Raw genomic sequence first — 19,488 nt, 5'->3', positions numbered from 1 at the left:
GGTCAGGAGTTCGAGACCAGCCTAGCCAACATGGTGAAACCTTGTCTGTACTAAAAATACAAAAATTAGCCGGGTGTGGTGGCGCACACCTATAATCCCAGCTACTTGAGAGGCTGAGGCACAAGAATTGCTTGAACCCAGGAGGTGGAGGTTGCCGTGAGCTGAGATCTCACCACTGCATTCCAGCTTGGGCGACAGAGCAAGATTCTTCGTCTCAAACAACAACAACAACAAAAACAAGGAAGCTGGGACCCCAAGAGAGTACTTAACTTGTCTGAGGTGACTCAGCCCTGGAGCTGGGCGGGGACACAGCCATGTGTCTCTCTGAAGGCTGCTGCCAGGGAGGCATCTAAAAGTGCATTGAGGCCAGGTGCGGTGGCTCACACCTGTAATCCCAGCACTTTGGGAGTGATCCTCAGGCGGATCACCTGAGGTCAGGAGTTCAAAACTAACTTGGCCAACGTGGTGAAACCCCTTCTGTACTAAAACTTACAAAAATTAGCTGGGGGTGGTAGCAGGTGCCTGTAATCCCAGCTACTTGGGAGGCTGAGGCAGGAGAATCGCTTGAACCTGGGAGGCAGAGGCTGCAGTGAGCCAAGATCACACCACTGCACTCCAGGCTGCCAACAGAGTGAGACTCTGTCTCAAGAAAAATAATTAATTAGTTAAAAGTGTGTTGAACATCTCTCGATTTGCAATGGTGAATTCTGGTGTGTGTTCACCCTTCTGCCACAGGTTTTGCAGATAGGATGATTGTGGTCCCTGGCAAGGATTGTGGTCCCTGGCAAGGGTGAGGGTGGGTGAAAGGAGATGGGGGTGGGGAGGTGGTGACAGGGAAGGAAAAGGTGGGGTCCTCATTTGCGCATCATAAGCCTCAAGTAGGTAGGAACTGGGTCCCATCCGCTGTGGTGTCCTTAGCCCCTGCCATCACTTACAGAATGAAGGCAAGGAGTTATCCTGCGCAGGCTGGTCCCAAGGGATCCTGGGGAAGGTGGAGTCTCCCATAAAGAACTGGTCATTTCCAGTGTCATTCAGCCTGAGGACTGCTGAGGCCTCAGATCTAAAATCCTGGGGCAGAGCTGCCCATCTCTCTGGCCTTGATGTTGTCCAAGGGAATAAGTGGAGGGGGCTTCTTCTAAGGGCAGAGACCCTAATTTGGTGCCAACTTTGGAAGAAAGGAAGAATGTGGTCTGTGAGCCCCAGAGAGTAAACCCTGACTCCAAAGTCAGATGAGCTAATTCCTGGTTGTCACTTGGCTGTTTCCTCTTTGTTTTATGCAAGTCCTTCATCAATCATAACTGACATTTACGGAATGCTTCCTATGTGCTTGGATTGTCTTTTCCTTCCTATTCAGAGGGGCTGTGAACTCCATATGCAAACTGTTCTCCCTATCCCCAGAGTCCTATGAGGAAAGGGGGGCCTTGCCGAGCCCTTGAAAAGCTGCTGTTACGCCCTTTCCCCAGAGCAAAGGGCTGGCCTTTATTCTCCATCTGAGGGTGATCACTAGCGCTTCTTGAGAGAACGGAGACCTGGCTTCTCCATCTCTGCCTAATCAGAGAAGTACCTGGAAGCTTCTTTCAGTGAGAACAAACTGAGTTCTGCCTCCCCAAGCACGCTGTGGAATCGAGCCTGTCCATTTATGCAGGAGGCCCTGCTAGGCAGGAGTCCAAAGGAGGGGATGTCTGAACTGAGTCTGGAAGGATGGAAGGGAGTTTTTCAGGCAGATGAGCTTCTGAAGGCATTCCAGGTAGAGACCAACATGTGCTAAGGCCCAGAAACAAAATCAACGGGTTGTGTTCCAGGAGCTGTGGTTGACTCGAGGGGAAAATGGGAATGGGGGTGTGTGAATGGTGCAGGCCAGAGCCAGATTTTTTTGGGCTTCTCACTGCAAACACGATTGACAGCAGGACAAAGTGTTTTCTGGGTGAAGTTTATTCTGTTTTCACATCTAGGTTGTTGGGGAGAGTGATAGACAAAGTTCTGGATTCTGGGCATGGTCGGCGCATGCTTGTAATCCTACTTGGGAGGTTGAGACAGGAGGGTCACTTGAGGCTAGGAGTTGGAGGCTGCAGTGCACTATTTTCGCATCTGTGACTAGCCACTGCACTCTAGCCTGGACAACATAGTGAGAACCCATCTCAAAAAAAAAAAAAAAAAAAAAAAAGGCGAAGTTCTAGATCCTAACTGGAAGAGTTAGGCCAAGAAGGAGGAAGAGGTTCTGGGAGCTGCTGGCTACTCCTCATCCTCCTCACTATCGAGATACTTGTGGGTGGCATAGCCCATCAGGGCACCAATATTACCCATGACGACGCTGCTGCCGCCAGCCCCTGTAAAGCAAACACAGATGAGTCACTGGGGCCCAAGTGCCAGGCCTGGGAATCCAAATGTCTGGAAACCATTGGTTGAGTCCAACCCCACATTTCTAGATGGAGAAACAGAGGCCCTGAGAGGGGATGGCACTACTACAAAGTGAGTCCCATTTTTACCTTGCCTTGACATCCCAAATCAGAGATGTGTTTCAGTGATGAAAAAGGCAAAAATAATGGCTCTTTCACTTGATGTCTGCCATGGAAACACCATGTTATTAATCATGCTAACAGCCACCTTCGTGGAGCCCTGTGTGGGTGTGGGGGGTTCACAAGCCAGGGATCATTTCATCTTGTCACAGCTATGTGGCATGTGAGAGGACAACTAGCTTATAGCCCAGAGGTGTCCCTGGGCTTGCCCACACTCTTCCCCTCCCATAGCAGGGGTGTGGCCCCCTCTGAGCAGCGCTCTCTTCTTTTGGGCTGGTTCTTTGGGCTTTTGCCATTCAGAATTGAGAGAAGAGAAGAGAAGATGCGAGGTTCAGAAAGGCAGAGAGGGAAGTTTGTCAGGGGCAAGTTTTCTCCAGGATTTTGGAGGCCTCAGAGGGAGAGAGAGAGGTGGGGGTGGGTGGGGAGAGAGGAGAGAGAGGGAAGTGAGGCCATTTTTTATGAGTCACTCTGGGCCGGCACAGTGGCTCACGCTTGCAATCTCACACTTTGGGAGGCCAAAATGGGAGGATTGCTTGAGCCCAGGAATTCAAGACCATCCTGGGCAACACAATGAGACCTCGTCTCTACAAAAAAAAAAAAAAAAAAAAAAAAAAAAGCCGGTGTGTGGCGGTATGTGCCTATAGTCCCAGCTACTTGGGAGTCTGAGGCAGGAGGATAGCTTGAACCTGGGAGCTCGAGGCTGCTGTGAGCTGTGATCATGCACTGCTTTCCAACCTGGCAGTGTGAGACCTTGTTTTGACCTTTATCTATAATAAATAGATCAATAGATTGATCAATCGGTAGAAGAGTCACTGTGAGCTCTGTATCTGTTCCCTCCATGGTGTTCAAAAAGTGAAAATCAAGACCAGTTTGGTGTGAGATTGATTTGAGTTACTCTACTACGTTTCTTTGCTACTGTGGTCTCTGAGATTGAGCAGATTCAAAAAATGTTAAACTGAGGATGATCATCCCCACGCACCACTGAGGGAACTGAAGCTTGTTGTGATTTGGCCAAAGCATCAGTGAGGCACCCAGCCTTTGAGGCTGAGAATGGGGCTTCTGGCATCGTACTGACTGGGTCAGAATCTAGGCTCTGGTCTAAACTAGCAGGGAGACTTGAGTAAATTACTTAATTCCTGGCCGGACGCGGTGACTCACGCCTGTAATCCTAGCACTTTGGGACGCCGAGGCGGGCGGATCAGCTGAGGTCAGGAGTTTGAGGCCAGCCTGGCCAACACGGTGAAACCCCATCTCTACTAAAAATACAAAAATTAGCCAGGCATGGTGGCGTGTGCCTGTAATCCCAGCTACTTGGGAGGCTGTGGCAGGAAAATCGCTTGAACTGGGGAGGCAGAGGTTGCAGTGAGCCGAGATCACACCACTGCACTTCAGCCTGCCTGGGTGACACAGCCAGACTCTGTCTCAAAACAAATAGATAAATAATCACTTAATTCCTGGTAAACTAATTACTTGAGTAAATTACTTAATTCCTGAATGCCTCAGTTTCCCCATATGTATGATGAAAATAATAGTAAAGAACATCCCACCAGGGGTCCAGGCCCCGCACTCACCGAGGCTCTGCAGCGTGGCCACTAGCCCCCCGGCGGGCACGCCGCCCCCATTCAGGATCGCAGACCAGCTCATCAGCGAGGCAGCCACCGAGTTGGCCGCGATGCCGGCGCCGGTGAAGCCCAGCGCGGGCAGCCCGGCGACTGCGAGTCCTGGAGGAACAGGCGCAGGTGAGGGAGCGCCCACGGCAGAGGCCCGCCCCACCTGCCCGAGATCCTTGCCCTCCAGACCCACCTCCTCCGACGGCCATGAAGGTCAGGGCCTTCCAGAACCCGGAGCCGCTGTCCGAGCTCTCCGAGCACTTTTTCTTGCCTGCAGGAGGGCAGACAAAGCGTAGTGGGGGTGTTGGGGTGGGACACAGGGGTCCCCTACTCTGTGTCTGATGTTCAGGACCACTCCTGGAGGCGGGGGCCACCACTCTCCTACTCAGAGAGCCTCACAGAGGGGAAGGGACTTTCCCCTAGGCGCCGAGCCTGGCACAGAACTAGCATCGAGTAAATTTCGGTAGGATGGAGGAATGAACAGAGTAGTGGGATTTGAATCTGGGACTCTGGCGACACCAACACTGCGCTGTCCATTGGAATGGACGCCAGGGTCTCTATAGAAGCACGCCAGACTCTCTACACCCGGGACCCTGAAACTCTCTCCTTTATCCCACACTCCTCCCATCCCCCAGCACCCTTATATGCCTCCTTACTTGTCCCCTTACCTGCACCCTTATCTGTTCCCTTACCTGCACCCTTACCTGCATCCTTACCCACATCCTTACCTGCATCCTTACCCGCATCCTTACCGGCATCCTTACCCGCATCTTTACCTGCACCGTTACTCGCATCCTTACCTGCACCCTTACCTATCCCCTTACCTGCATCCTTACCCGCATTCTCACCTGCCTCCACCCCGCTGCAAGTGAAGAGCAGCAGGTAGCACAAGAAAAGCGATACCGCCTTCTGCCGCATGGTGGCGCCGCGCGCGGGCTCCGTCGCTAGACCTGCGAACGGGCGAGAGGGAGATGGTCCCCGGAGCATTTTTGGAGCTCATCAGCTCCGTTGTTTTCCCTTCCAGTTCCGACTGAATCAGTAAAAAGCAGCGAGGTGTGGTGAATGGAATCCAGGATCCCTCTCAGGAGCCTCGGGAATCCGTTTCCTCTCCGCATCAGTGGCAGAGATGTCCCTGCCCCAACCGGTGGGTGTGCGGATTCTGTGCGGATTCGCACGGTGTTTGGCACGTGGTAAGCTCCGCAGATGTCAATCATGACTGTGGTGGTTCTTGGCCTTGTACCCAAGTGACCTTGGGCAGGATACTAGGGTACTTTGCTTCTCTGGGCTTCAGTTTATTTATTTCTAAAACTGGGGTATTAATAGAGCCTATTTCAGAGGGTACTTGTTAATTTAGTAACTGTTCCACGCTGTATCCCCGGCACTTTGAACAGTGCCTGACGCACAGAATTTGCTTAAAAAATTTTTTTAAAGATAAACTCATTCTTGCAATGCATTGAATATCTACAGGCACCAAACATTGGCCTCACATCAACTTAATTTTTTTTTTTTCAGAAAGAAAGCACAGAAGAGTGTGTGGAAAAAGAAACTCAGTTTCCCTCACCGTACAAGAGACTTCTGACAGCAGAAGTGTGGGGGTTTCTCCCCACCAGCAAGCAAGCAATCAATCCTCTGGTGAACACCAGCTGAGGGTCCCCAAATTCAATTCTGACACCACTATGGGTAGATAGTGGCCGATCCCACATGTTGAGGGTTCAGTCCCCCAGACTGCCAATTGAAAGCCCTAGGTTGTTTTACCTGTGCTTCTGACTGACTATAAATTGGGGTTCCCACAATTCCCTCCTGCAGTTTTACTAATTTGCTAGAGCAGCTCACAGAACTCAGGGAAACACTTTACTTACATTTACTGGTTTCTTTCTTAAAAAAAAAAAATTGGTCTTGTTGTTGTTTTGAGACAGGGTCTCACTCTATTGCTCAGGCTGGAGTGCAGTGGCTCCATCTCAGCTCACTGAGACCTTCACCTCCCAGGTTCAAGTGATCCTCCCACCTCAGCCTCCAGAGTAGCTGGGACTACAGGTATGCACCACCACGCCCAGCTAATTTTTTTTTTTTTTTTGAGATGGGGTTTCACCGTGTTGCCCAGTCTGATCTTGAACTCCTGAGCTCAAGCAATGTGCCTGCCTCAGCCTCCCAAAGTGCTGAGATTACAGGCATCAGCCACCACACCCAGCCGCATTTACTGGTTCCTTATGGATATTACAAATGCTCCAGATGAAGAGATGCACAGGGCAGGGTATGGGAGGAAGGGCATGGAGTTTCCATTCCTCTCCAGAAGCACCACCCACTGGGGACCTCCTTGTATTCGGCTATCTGGAAGCTCGTCAAACCGTGTCCTTTTGTGTTTTTATAGAGGCTTCATTACATAGGCACAACTGATTAAATCATTGCCCATTGGTAATCAGCTTAACCTTCAGCCCCTCTCCCCTCCCCAGAGGAAATGCCAGCCATCAGTCAACTTATTAGACAGTTATCACCCAAAAGATACTTATCACTTTGAAGATTCCAAGGATTTTAGGAGTTGTATGTCAGGAACTGGGGGATGAAAAAATATATTTTACAATATCACAAGGGATAAAGGTCACACAGCAAATTGTGCAACATGGGTACACATTCAAGACTGTCAGAATTCAGAACCTATGCTCTTTCCTTTATACCACAAAACTGGAAAATGCATATGCCCTCAGACTCACCTCTAATGTGATCTTTGTCAGCTCAATGCTATTTCCTTAAGTTAAAAAGAAAAACAAGAAACTCCTCTCATGTATTGAGTACTTAACACTTTATGGCACGCAGTCCACTTGTACCTATAACAACACCACGAAGTAGGTACCATTGTTATCAACCACATGTTATAGATAAGGAAACTGAAGCTCAGAGAGGTTAAGTAATATTCCCAAGGCTGCCTAGCCAGGTTGTGGCAAAGTCAGAGTTTAAACCCACAATTGGCTAATACCCAAGCCCACATTTTTTTTTTTTTTTTTTGAGACGGAGTCTTACTCTGTCGCCCAGGCTGGAGTGTAGTGGCACAATCTCGTCTCACTGCAAGCTCCACCTCCCAGGTTCACGCCATTCTCCTGCCTGCCTCAGCCTCCCGAGTAGCTGAGACTACAGGCGCCCGCCACCAAGCCCGGCTAATTTTTTTTGTATTTTTAGTAGAGACAGTATTTTGTATTTTAGTTAGCCAGGATGGTCTCGATCTCCTGACCTCGTGATCCACCCGTCTCGGCCTCCCAAAGTGCTGGGATTACAGGTGTGAGCCACCACGCCCGGCCACCAAGCCCACATTTTTAACAACTACTCCAGATGGCTTCATCTATCCTTAAAGATGAACTCACTGTCACATTGGATCCTGTAATAAAGGGGCTTCTAAAATCATCCAGTCCTTTGAGCAGCTAAGGCAACTTAACCTTCCTTTTACAGAGGAAGTAATTAAGGCTCCAAGAGGTGACAGGGTTAAGGCCACAGATCGCTGATATTGCACCTGTAAGCTGGGTCTCATGCCACTTGGGGTTTTGTATCCCATCTCCCTAAAAATCTCCAACCCATCCTCTTAAACAAGTCCCAGCCCAGGGCACTAAAAGGGACCCAGGGGTACTGCCTCCGAGGAGAAGGGGCCTCCTGGCTCTCGGAACATGAGATTTACAGGCAGGCAGGCAGCCTGGCAGAAGGTGGCAGCTTGATGCCCACACTTCATAGCTCCTGAGTTTACCTTGGAGGAGAGAAGAGAAGCAATCTTCAGCCCGGAGCCTGCTGATAGATGGGCACAGCAGCGAGTAAATGGTTCTCTGGCTGAAGGCTGGCTTTTTATCATCACTTGCGGATCCTCCCACGTCTCACCCTAGGCAGCCAATCCCTGTCGGAGTTTCTATTTCTGCACTCTGCAGTTTCATTTTCTCCTCTCTCCCAGCCCCTGCACTCTGCAGAGTTTCATTTTCCCCTCTCTCCCAGCTCCGCCCAGCGGGAACATTTGTGTGCTGCCTGCTGGCAGAAAAATGCACTTCAAGCTGAGGACTTTTGGAGCCGCTAAGGGTATTCAAAGCATGTCACACTATGATGAGAGCCACGGCCACACTGGGCTTAGTGAAGCCTGATCACCAGCTCCCCCTGGGGCACACAGGCCTTTCACCATTCAGTCCAATTAATAAACAACACCTACCATTTATTGAGCACTTGCTGCATGCAAGGGTCTGTGCAAAGTGTTCTATTTACAGGATCTTTTTCCAATCCCACAGTAGTCATGTGACATACCATATGCTGTTTATAAACCCCCAGAACTTTGGAAATTAAGTCACTTTGTTCCATTGTTCTCTCAGGCTGGCTGCTTCTGGGTCATGGGCATATGGTGAGACCAGTGAAGCCTGTGTTCATGTGGCCATCATGATACATCTTGAGTTTCAAGATGGGTCCCCTGGCCCTAGGTAATGAACTGAGCATTCTTTAAAGCCTTTGGATGGTGATGCTTGAAGCGCTATAGGTCAGAAATGCAACCTCTATTTGGAGAACCTAGAAATTCCAGAAGGATGAATCATTGCCTTCTCCCAAGTGGAAGGGGTCTGAAATAATCGACCTGCCACCAGATGGCTGGCTATTCTCATTGAGCAATTTTGCCATATTGCTACCTGCTGCTGGTAGATTGGCTATATTTTGGCAATTGCCAGATCAGTTTTGGTGAGAGGGAGCCCAAGTTGTTGGACTCATTTCTAACCCCCATCCTTACCACCTTGGACACTCATAGGTCTATTACAAGGCAATAGTGGGGCTAAGTTTAGGGGCTGGCTGACATCCACAGGATGGGACATCCTGGCCATTGGGCTGTAGAGACTCCTCTGCAGCAGATGATCTCTGGTCAGCATTAACATGAGACACAGATCCAGGTGCTTTATGCCCATTCAGAGTTCATTCTTATGCCCCTAACCCACACCTGCTTATTCCCAATCTTCCAATCTTGTTCCATCCATGCCTTTGACCAACCAGCCAAGTCATTTGCCACTTATTAGGAATTGGTGTATGTCTGTACCTCAGTCCATCTCTCTCTCTCTCTCTCTGCATACAGAGGGAACAACACGGTATACTGCTCCTAGTTCTGCCCCCTGAGAGGATTCACTATTATTCACGGCCACCCCCAACTGGGGCTGTAATAGAGTGGTCCATTTCCAGCTGATACCAAAATATTATACTGACTTATCTGTGAACTGAGTTCGACTCCTTTCCTCCATTATCTGTTGGTTGCTGGGAACACTGCATGAGGCCATATATATGGGTCAAAGAGAAAACCCAGAGAAACAGAGTTGGGTGCCACAGGACTCTGAGCTCCCTATTTATTTAATTTACTCATGCCTTTTAGACCCCTTTTGCTCAGCCTTGAATATACCATTTCCATCATATATTTTTTGTTTTGTTTTGTTCTTTGTTTTTTGTTGTTGTTGTTTTTGTTTTTGAGACAGTCTTGCACTGTTCCCCAGGCTGGAGTGCAGTGGTGTGATCTTGGTTTACTGCAACCTCTGCCTCCCGGGTTCAAGCGATTCTCCTACCTCAGCCTCCCGAGTAGCTGGGATTACAGGCACGCGCCACCACGCCCGGCTAATTTTTTCTGTATTTTTAGTAGAGATGGGGTTTTGCCATGTTGGCCAGGCTGGTCTTGAATTCCTGACCTCAGGTGATCCGCCCACCTCTACCTCCCAAAGTTCTGGGATTACAGGTGTGAGCCGCTGCGCCCGGCCTTTTTGTTGTTTTGTTGGTTTGTTTGTTTGTTAGAGAAAGGGTCTCACTCTGTTGCCTGGGCTGGAGTGCAGTGGTACAATCATAGCTTACTGCAGCCTTGACTTCCTAGGCTCAAGAAATCCTCCCACCTCACCTTCCCAAGTATCTGGGACTATAGGCATGTGCCACCACACCCAGCTAATTTTTATATTTCTTTTAGAGATGGAGGTCTCACTACATTGCCCATGTTGGTCTCCAACTCCTGGCTCCAAGTGGTCCTTCTGCCTCAGGGTCTTAAAGTGCCGGGATTACAGGCATGAGCCAATGCGCCCAGCTTCCATCACATATGGAATTGCTGCTCTACCTTTCTGATAATACCCAACTTAAGATATATAGCTACCTGGCATCCAGTGGTGAGATGTGTAGTCACTACTGGGGCCCAGTGACACATCAGGGCCTCTTTTCCCAAGGGGACCACAGTAAGCATAGCCTTACTGCAGAATCCTAAGAATCCTAACCGCAATTCTCCTATGTGGGCTTTCAGAGACCTTCTACAGAATCTTTTTTCTCCCTCCCTACAGAATCGTTATCCATCTTTACACAGATATATCCAGCAACATTGTAGGATCATATAATCAGAAGTGGCAGCATAGCTTGTTTTGTGGCCTGAACCTGCTACACAGTTAAGGGGAAAGAAAAAAACCAAAATGACCTAATGTGCTTTTTTTTTTTTCTTTTTTTTTTTTTGAGACGGAGTCTCACTCTGTTGCCCAGGCTGGAGTGCAGTGGCGCGATCTCGGCTCACTGCAAGCTCCGCCTCCCTGGTTCACACCATTCTCCTGCCTCAGCCTCCCGAGTAGCTGGGACTACAGGCACCTTCCACCGCGCCTGGCTAATTTTTTGTATTTTTAGTAGAGACGGGGTTTCACTGTGTTAGCCAGGATAGTCTCGATCTCTTGACCTCGTGATCCGCCCACCTCGGCCTCCCAAAGTGCTGGGATTATAGGTGGGAGCCACCATGCCCGGCCTGCTTTTTCTATTCTCTCACTCAACACAACAATCACCACAGACCAGATGTGTGGGTGGGGTTTTTTTCTCACACCCCAAGCATGTCCTCCGATTCAATTCTTTTTTTTTTTTTTTTTTTTTTTTTTTGAGATGGAGTTTCACTCTTGTCGCCCAGGCTGGAGTGCAGTGGTACTATCTCGGCTCACCGCAACCTCCGCCTCCTGGCTTCAAGCGATTCTCCTGACTCAGCCTCCTGTGTAGCTGGGATTACAGGCATGAGCCACCACACCTGGCTAATTTTGTATTTTTAGTAGAGAAGGGGTTTCTCCATGTTGGTCAGGCTGGTCTCAAACTCCCAACCTCAGGTGATCTGCCCACCTCGGTCTCCCAAAATGCTGGGATTATAGGTGTGAGCCACCTTGCCTGGCCTCAAATTCTTTTTTTTTAATTATTAAAATAAAAATATGGAATGCTTCATGAATTTGCATGTCATCCTTGCACAGGGGCCATGCTAATCTTCTCTGTATCATTCTAATTTTAGTATATGTGCTGCTGAAGTGAGCACTTTTTTTCTTTTCTTCAGACAAGGTCTCACTGTGTCACCAAGGCTGGCTCAATCACAGCTCACTGCAGCCTCGACCTCCTGGGTTCAAGCGATCCTCCTGCCTCAGCCTCCCAAGTAGCTGGGACTATAGGGATGCACCATCATGCCCAGGTAATTTTTGTATTTTTTGTAAAGATGGGGTTTTGCCATGTTGGCCAGGTGGTCTCGAACTCCTGGGCTCAAGGGATCTGCCCGCCTCAACCTCCCAAAGTGCTGGGATTACAGGCATAGGCCACTGTGCCCAGCCTCCAATCCAATTCTGACACTGTCTACCTGGAGAGAGCATCGATCCTACAGGTTGAGGGACTCCTCAACACTGACCCCCAAGACACAAATCAGGGCTTCTGGAACTTCTGACTGGTTGCAAGTTGGGATTCCCATAATCCCTTCTTTGGGTTCAATTAATGTGCTAGAGAGGCTCCTAGAGCACAGGGAAACACAGTTAGCAGTTTACCATACAGGAAATTAGAAAGGCCGCATGAAGAGATGTGTTGGGTGAGGTATAGGGGAATGGGCACAGCGTCCTCCAGGAACATCCATGTGTTCAGCTATTGGGAAGCTCTCAGAACCCTGTCTTTTTCCTTTTTTATGGAGGCTTCATTACATAGGAATGATTGATTAAACGATTGGCCATTGGTGATCAACTTGACTTTCAGTCCCTCTCCCCTTCAGTGGGTGGAGCTGAAAGTCCCAACCCTCTAACGCTGCCTTGATCTTCCCAGTGACCAGCCCCATCCTGAAGCTACCTAGAGACTGCTAGCCATCAGTCAATCACTAGTATACAAAGCACGGTGGCATACACCTATAGTCCAAGCTATTTGAGAGGCTGAGGTGGGAAGATTGCATGAGCCTAGAAATTCAAGTCCAGCCTGGGCAACACACTGAGATCCCATTTCTAAAAAAATAAATAAGAAATCATTAGCACACAAAAGGCATCACTTTGGAGATACTAAGGATTTTAGGAACTGTATGCCAGGAAATGAGGTATGGGGGAATGGGCACAGAGTCCTCCAGGAACATCCATGGGTTCAGCTATTGGGAAGCTCTCGGAACCCTGTCTTTTTGGTTTTTTATGGAGGCTTCATTATCTATTTCAAAAACTATTTCACAATATCACTGTCCACCTCTGGTCTTCAAACCCCATTTTTTTTTTTTTGAGATGGCAGTTCTGTCGCCCAGGTTGGAGTGCAGTGGCATGATCTTGGCTCACTGCAGTCTCTACCTCCCAGGTTCAAGTGATTCTCCTGCCTCAGTCTCCCAAGTAGCTGGGATTACAAGCATGTGCCACCATGCCTGGCTAATTTTTGTATTTTTGATAGAAACAGGGTTTCACCATGTTGGCCAGGCTGGTCTTGAACTCCTGACCTCAAGTGATCCACCTGTCTCAGCCTCCCAAAGTGCTGGGATTACAGACATGAGCCACTGCACCAGGCCTTCAAACACAAATTTCTTTCTTTTTCTTTTTTTTTTTTTTAATTTTAATTTAGGTTCTGGGATACTGTGCAAAACGTGCAGGTTTGTTACATAGGTATACGTGTGCCATGGTGGTTTGCTGCACCTATTAACCCGTCCTCTAAAAACCAAAATTTCTTACATCAAAAGTACATACAAGGCCGGGTGCGGTGGCTCATGCCTGTAATCCCAGCACTTTGGGAGGCCGAGGCAGGTGGATCATGAGGTCAGGAGATCAAGATCATCCTGGCTAACAGGGTGAAACCCCATCTCTACTAAAAACACAAAAAAATTAGCGGGGCGTGGTGGTGGGCGCCTGTAGTCCCAGCTACTCGGGAGGCTGAAGCAGGAGAATGGCGTGAGTCTGGGAGGCGGAGCTTGCAGTGAGCCGAGATCATGCCACTGCACTCCAGCCTGGGTGACTGAGCAAGACTCTGTCTCAAAAACAAAACAAAACAAAAAACAAAAAAAGTACATACAACTCCCCAGCTACTCAGGAGGCTGAGGCAGGAGGATTGCTTGAACCGGGAGGCAGAGGTTGCAGTGAGCCGAGATCACACCATTGCACTCCATGCACTCCAAGACAGAGCAAGACCCTGTCTAAAAAAAAAGGACATAAAATTCAAAACATACTGCCATAATTAGCCAAGCATGGTGGTGCCCACCTGTAGTCCCAGCTACTTGGGAGGCTGAAATGGGAGGATCACTTAAGCCTGGGAGGTCGAGGCTACAGTGAGCTGTGATTGCACCACTGCACTCCAACCTGGGTGACAGAGCAAGATTCTGTCTCAAAAAAAAAAAAAAAAGGAATTAAAATAAAATAATAATAATAGGCAGAGAGATATCCTCCTCAAAGTAATAGTTTGATAGAGAAGTGGAGTGGGTAATTGAAACATTTGTTTTCTAAAATAGGGGGAGATGAAAGCATGAAGGGCTGGCTTACATGTTGCTCACACACAACACAAGTGGAGACTAAAGGAGTGGCCCCACTAGATTTTCCTCATTTTTTCCAATAGATCAGGAAAAAAGGGAGTGAGGAGGATGCTGGTATGATTATTCAATTCTTGCCAAGGGAGGAGTACACTGGTACAATGGCCATAACTGTTTTTCTTTCTTCCCCAAATCACTTCAAAAAAATTTTTTTTCCTCCTCTTCCTGATGTAGTCCTAGGATCAGGGCTGCAGCTACAATATCACAGTCCCCACTTGTAGTATCCTTTATAATAAACTAGTAAATATAAGTGTTTCCCTGAGTTCTGGAAAGTGCTGGCAGCAGGGATGATTCCTAAGCCAAAAACTAGAACTATGTTTTTAAACTTTATGTCACAGTTCCTAAAGGCCTGATGGAGGTGGGTTTTGCAAAATTGGAGTTAACAATGAGTACAGCCATACTGCCTGGTGGTAAAAATCACCCGCAAGTTCTGCACCTTTGCTATCTTACCCTATTCAAATTGAAGTTAACTAAGGAGGAGTACTTACTAGACTAGTATTGCTGGCTGCAATCTAGACCAGCACAGTGGCAATCTTAATGTCCCTTCCAAAGGTATAATCTTTGGATATTAATGGAGAGAAGGAGGAATAGTAGCTGAGGGTAAAGAATTTAATAAATGGATTATGAACTGAGAGAAACCTGATATTACATTAACACCTCAAAAGAGGCTCAGAGCAAGAGATGACATTGTCTGTGGTCGGTTATCTCAAATGTCAGAAAGAGTGATAGATATTTGCTGAGATCACTCCTGCTTTTGGAACCTGACAAGATTGAATGGAAGCCTGCAAACCTGAATGACATCACCCTGGGAGACATTCATACAATATGATGGATGGGACTAACTATTAATGATTGAATAGAATTTTAGTAAAGTGGCAGTATCTTTTTTGCAGGTGCAGGGGATGGGGTCTCGCTCTGTCACCCAGGCTGGAGTTCAGTGTTATGATCACAGCTCACTGTAGCCTCAACCTCCCGGGCTCAAGTGATCCTTCCACCTCAGCCTCCCAAGTAGCTGGGACTACAGGTGGGCACCACCATGCTCAGCTAATTATGGCAATATCTTTTGAGTTGTATGTCCTTTTTTTTTTTTTGAGACAAGGTCTCACTTTGTTGCCCAGGCTGGAGTGCAGTGGCACAATTTTGGCTCAGTACAATCTCCGCCTCCTGGTTCAAGCAATTCTCCTGCCTCAGCCCCCCGAGTAGCTGGGATTACAGGCCCATGCCACTACGACTGGCTAATTTTTGTATTTTTAGTAGAGATGGGGTTTCACCATGTTGGCCAGGCTGATCTTGAACTCCTGACCTCAGGTGATCTGCCCGCCTTGGCCTCCCAAAGTGCTGGGATTATAGGCATGCATCATGCCTGGCTGAAACTCCCATTTTTAAAACCATCAGATCTTGTGAGAGCCATTCACTATCACAAGAAAAGCAGGGGAAAGACCTTACCCCATGATTCAGTCATCTCCCATGTGGTCCCTCCTGCAACATGTGGGAATTATGGGAGCGACAAGATGAGATTTGGATGGGGACACAGAGCCAAACCATATCATTCTGCCCCAGCCCTTCCCAAATCTCATATCTTTACATTTCAAAACCAATCATGCCTTCCCAACAGTCCCCCAAGTCTCAATTCATTTCAGCATTAACTCAAAAGTGCACAGTCTGAAGTCTCATCCTAGACAAGGCAAGTACCTTCCACCTATGAGCCTGTAAAATCAAAAGCAAGTTAGTTAATTCCTAGATACAATGGGGGTACAGGCATTGGGTAAATACAGCCATTCCAAATGGGAGAAATTGACCAAAACAAAGGGGCTACAGGCTCCATGCAACTCTGAAATCCAGGGGGGGCAGTCAAATTTTAAAGCTCCAAAATGATCTCGTGTGACTCCATGTCTCACATACAGGTCACGCTGATGTAAGAGGTAGGTCCCCATAGTCTTGTGCAGCTCCACTCCTGTGGCTTTGCAGGGTACAGCCTCCCTCATGGCTGCTTTCATGGGCTGGTGTTGAGTGTCTGCAGCTTTTCCAGGTGCACGGTGCAAGCTGTCAGTGGATCTATATATAATTCTGGGGTCTGGAGGATGGTGGCTCTCTTCTCACAGCTCCACTAGATGGTGCCCCAGTAAGGACTCTGTGTGGGGGCTCTGACCCCACATTTCCCTTCTGCACTGCCCTAGCAGAGATTCTCCAGGAGGGCCCCACCCCTGCAGCAAACTTCTGCCTGGGCATCTAGGCATTTCCATACATCTTCTGAAATCTAGGCGGAGGTTCCCAAACCTCAATTCTTGACTTCTGCACACTTGCAGGCTCACCACCACATGGAAGCTGCCAAGGCTTGAGGTTTGCACCCTCTGAAGCCACAGCTGGAGTGGCTGGGACACAGGGCACCAAGTCCCTAGGCTGCACGCAACATGGGGATCCTGGGCCCAGCCCCTGAAACCACTTTTTCCTCCTAGGCCTCCAGGCCTGTGATGGGAGGGGCTCCCACAAATGTCTCTGACATGCCCTGGAGACATTTTTCCCATTGTCTTGGTGATTAACATTGGGCTCCTTGTTACTTATGCAAATTTCTGCAGCCAGCTTTAATTTCTCCTCAGAAAATGGGATTTTCTTTTCTTTTCTTTTTTCTTTTTCTTTCTTTCTTTTTTTTTTTGAGATGGAGTTTCACTCTTGCTGTCCAGGCTGGAGTGCAATGGCATGATCTCAGCTCACCGCAACCTCTGCCTTCTGGGTTCAAGCAATTCTCCTGACTCAGCCTCCTGAGTAGCTGGGATTACAGGCATGCGCCACCACGCCTGGCTAATTTTGTATTTTTAGTAGAGTTGGGGTTTCTCCATGTTGGTCAGGCTAGTCTTGAACTCCCAACCTAATGGGATCCACTTGCCTTGGCCTTCCAAAGTGCTGGGATTACAGGTGTGAGTCACCGTGCCCAGCCTGGATTTTCTTTTCTATTGCATTGTCAGGTTGCAAATTTTCCCAACTTTAATGCACTCCTCAAATTTTGTTTACAGTATTTCCCTTTTGAAACTGAATGCCTTTAACAGCACCCAAGTCACATCAGAAAATGGGATTTTCTTTTCTATTGCATTGTCAGGCTGCAAATTTTCCAAACTTTAATGCACCCCTCAAATTTTTTTATAGTGTTTCCCTTTTGAAACTGAATGCCTTTAACAGCACCCAAGTCACCTGTTGAATGCTTTGCTGCTTAGAAATTTCTTCCACCAGATACCCTAAATCATCTCTCTCAAGTTCAAAATTTCACAAATCTCTAAGGCACAGGCAAAATGCCGCCAGTCTCTTTAATGTAACAAGAGTCACCTTTACTTTAGTTCCCAACAAGTTCCTCATCTCCATTTGAGAACATGTCAGCCTGGACCTTATTGTTCATATCACTATCAGCATTTTAGTCAAAGCCATTCAACAAGTCTCTAGGAAGTTCTAAACTTTCCCACATTTTCCTGTCTTCTTCTGAGCCCTCCAAACTGTTGCAACCTCTGTCTGTTACCCCGTTCCAAAGTAGCTTCCACATTTTCAGGTATCTTTTCAGCAACGCCCCACTCCTGGTACAAATTTACTGTATTAGTCCATTTTCATGCTGCTGATAAAGACATACCCAAGACTGGGCAATTTACAAAAGAAAGAGGTTTAATAGACTTACAGTTCCGTATGGCTGGGGTGGCCTCACAATCATGGCGGAAGGCAAGGTGAAGCAAGTCACATCTTATGTGGATGGTGGCAGGCAAAGAGAGAGCTTGTGTAGAGAAACTCCCATTTTTAAAACCATCAGATCTCATGAGACCCATTCACTATCATGAGACCAGGGTGGGAAAGACCTGCCCCCATGATTCAATCATCTCACACTAGGTCCCTCCCACAGCATGTGGGAATTATGGGAGCTATAAGATAAGATTTGAGTGGGGACACAGAGCCAAACCATATCACCCGGCTAATTAATTTTTTTTACTTTTTGTAGAGACAGGGTCTCGCTTTGTTTCCCAGGCTGATCTCAAACTCCTGGCCTCAAGCAATCCTCCCACCTTGGCCTCCCAAAGTGCTGGGATTACAAGTGTGAGCCACCATGCCTAGCCTTACATTTTTCACACACGATTGGTGCATAGGTACAGCAATTTGATTGGTTTATGCAGTGTTTCTTTTTGGAAAGGGTGCATTTAAAATTTTTTACAGAGGGTGTAATAGTCATGGGTTTTCTGTCATCTGGTCTAGGCAAAGCAGGACAACAACGGGGAAGTTAATCTACAAAAAGGGTCATTCATTAGGAAGGGGGGTGGTTTTTATCCCTGACATCATGTAACTCTCTCTAGTCATTGTACAGAATAAGACAAACAAGAAAGCGAGTTAATCTATAATCTGAGAAACGGAAGTAGTAACTATATGTGACTCAGATTAAAGGAGGAGACCACCCCTTATATTGTCTAATTTCTGTCTCCAAAGAAAGAAGAAGTAAAAACTCAAAGGCAGAAATGAAATCCACAGGCAGACAGCCCAGCGCTGTGCCCTGGGCCTGGTTAAAGATTGACCCCTGAACTAACAGGTTATGTTATCTATAGATTCCAGACATTGTATGGAAAAACACTGTGAAAATCCCTGTCCTGTTCTGTTCCGATCTGATTACCAGTGCCTGCAGCCCCTAGTCACGTACCCCCTGCTTGCTCAATCGATCACGACCCTCTCATGCGGACCCCCTTAGAGTTGTAAGCCCTTAAAAGGGACAGGAATTGCTCACTTGGGGAGCTCGGTTTTTGGAGATGTGAGTCTTGCCGAAGCTCCCACTGAATAAAGCCCTTCCTTCTTTAACTTGGTGTCTGAGGGGTTTTGTCTGTGGCTTGCCCTGCTACGAGATCACAGTCACATCTCTCTCAAAGCTTAAGGTGTTTGTGGGGTTCCAATAAGGTTTACATTTTATTTATTTTCACACTTCTTTGATCAACAGAGCAGACTTCCAAACAGGATATTGTCCATTCACCTTGGAACTGCCATCCACAAACCAAGCTGTTTGCTGGCCATTTGAGACCGTTACGGGGCACTGTAGAAGCCAGCAGCTCCTCACGCAAACCGGTCCTAGCAGAAAGAGGTTCCTTTCTTTTATCTCCTCCTGGCACTCCCCAGGTAGCATGCTCCTGTATAAGCCATTTCCATTTTGTTATGGAACTCTTCTGGACACTGCTGTCTCTATTTGAGTGTTTCTGTGACATCACCTGAGACGGCATGGTTATTTCAGGTGTCAAGATCATATTATGTCCTTCAGTCACAGGGGTAGCTTCAGTTAATGTCCCATAACAAGTTAGTAAGTGCCCCTCAAGTGGAAATTGTCTAGTCCAAAATCTCAGTAGTCTTTGCTTGCAGGTGCTCACAGCCTTTTCTCTTCTTCTTCTTCTTTTTTTTTTTTTTGAGACAGAGTCTTGCTGTGTTGCCCAGGCTGAAGTGCAGTCGCACCATCTCTGCTCACTGCAACCTCTGCCTCGCCTCTCGGGCTCAAGCAATTCTGTCTCAGCCTCCCGAGTAGCTGGGATTACAGGCACCCACCACCAAGCCTGGATAATTTTTTAATTTTTAGTGGAGATGGGGTTTC

General features: G+C 47.8%; 1 protein-coding gene and 1 non-coding gene across 8 annotated transcripts; both read right to left on the bottom strand.

The window, feature by feature from the left end:
• Nucleotides 1-1,914: 1,914 nt before the first annotated feature.
• Nucleotides 1,915-7,982, bottom strand: IFI6 (interferon alpha inducible protein 6). Of its 7 annotated transcripts, none has more exons than XM_063667171.1 (6): nucleotides 7,854-7,955; nucleotides 6,835-6,869; nucleotides 4,975-5,076; nucleotides 4,320-4,397; nucleotides 4,088-4,237; nucleotides 1,915-2,327 (listed from the first exon to the last, which is right to left on the bottom strand). In XM_063667171.1, the coding sequence occupies exons 3-6, from the start codon at nucleotides 5,042-5,044 to the stop codon at nucleotides 2,233-2,235; spliced, it is 393 nt and encodes a 130-aa protein (XP_063523241.1). In that variant the 5' UTR covers nucleotides 5,045-5,076; nucleotides 6,835-6,869; nucleotides 7,854-7,955; the 3' UTR covers nucleotides 1,915-2,232. The 7 variants fall into 7 exon arrangements, with proteins under 7 accessions (XP_063523241.1, XP_063523227.1, XP_063523234.1 ...); XM_063667157.1 differs by having other exon boundaries at nucleotides 4,975-6,676; nucleotides 7,854-7,918; XM_063667164.1 differs by having other exon boundaries at nucleotides 4,963-5,076; nucleotides 7,854-7,918.
• Nucleotides 7,983-11,310: 3,328 nt separating this feature from the next.
• Nucleotides 11,311-11,417, bottom strand: LOC129022962 (U6 spliceosomal RNA). Its single transcript, XR_008496616.1, has one exon. It is a non-coding gene; the product is annotated as a U6 spliceosomal RNA (small nuclear RNA).
• Between the last annotated feature and the right edge of the window lie 8,071 nt (nucleotides 11,418-19,488).

The sequence above is a fragment of the Pongo pygmaeus genome, chromosome 1, assembly GCF_028885625.2.
Source record: "Pongo pygmaeus isolate AG05252 chromosome 1, NHGRI_mPonPyg2-v2.0_pri, whole genome shotgun sequence".
Lineage (NCBI taxonomy): Eukaryota > Metazoa > Chordata > Mammalia > Primates > Hominidae > Pongo > Pongo pygmaeus.
This window is presented reverse-complemented; position numbering and strand designations above follow the sequence as displayed.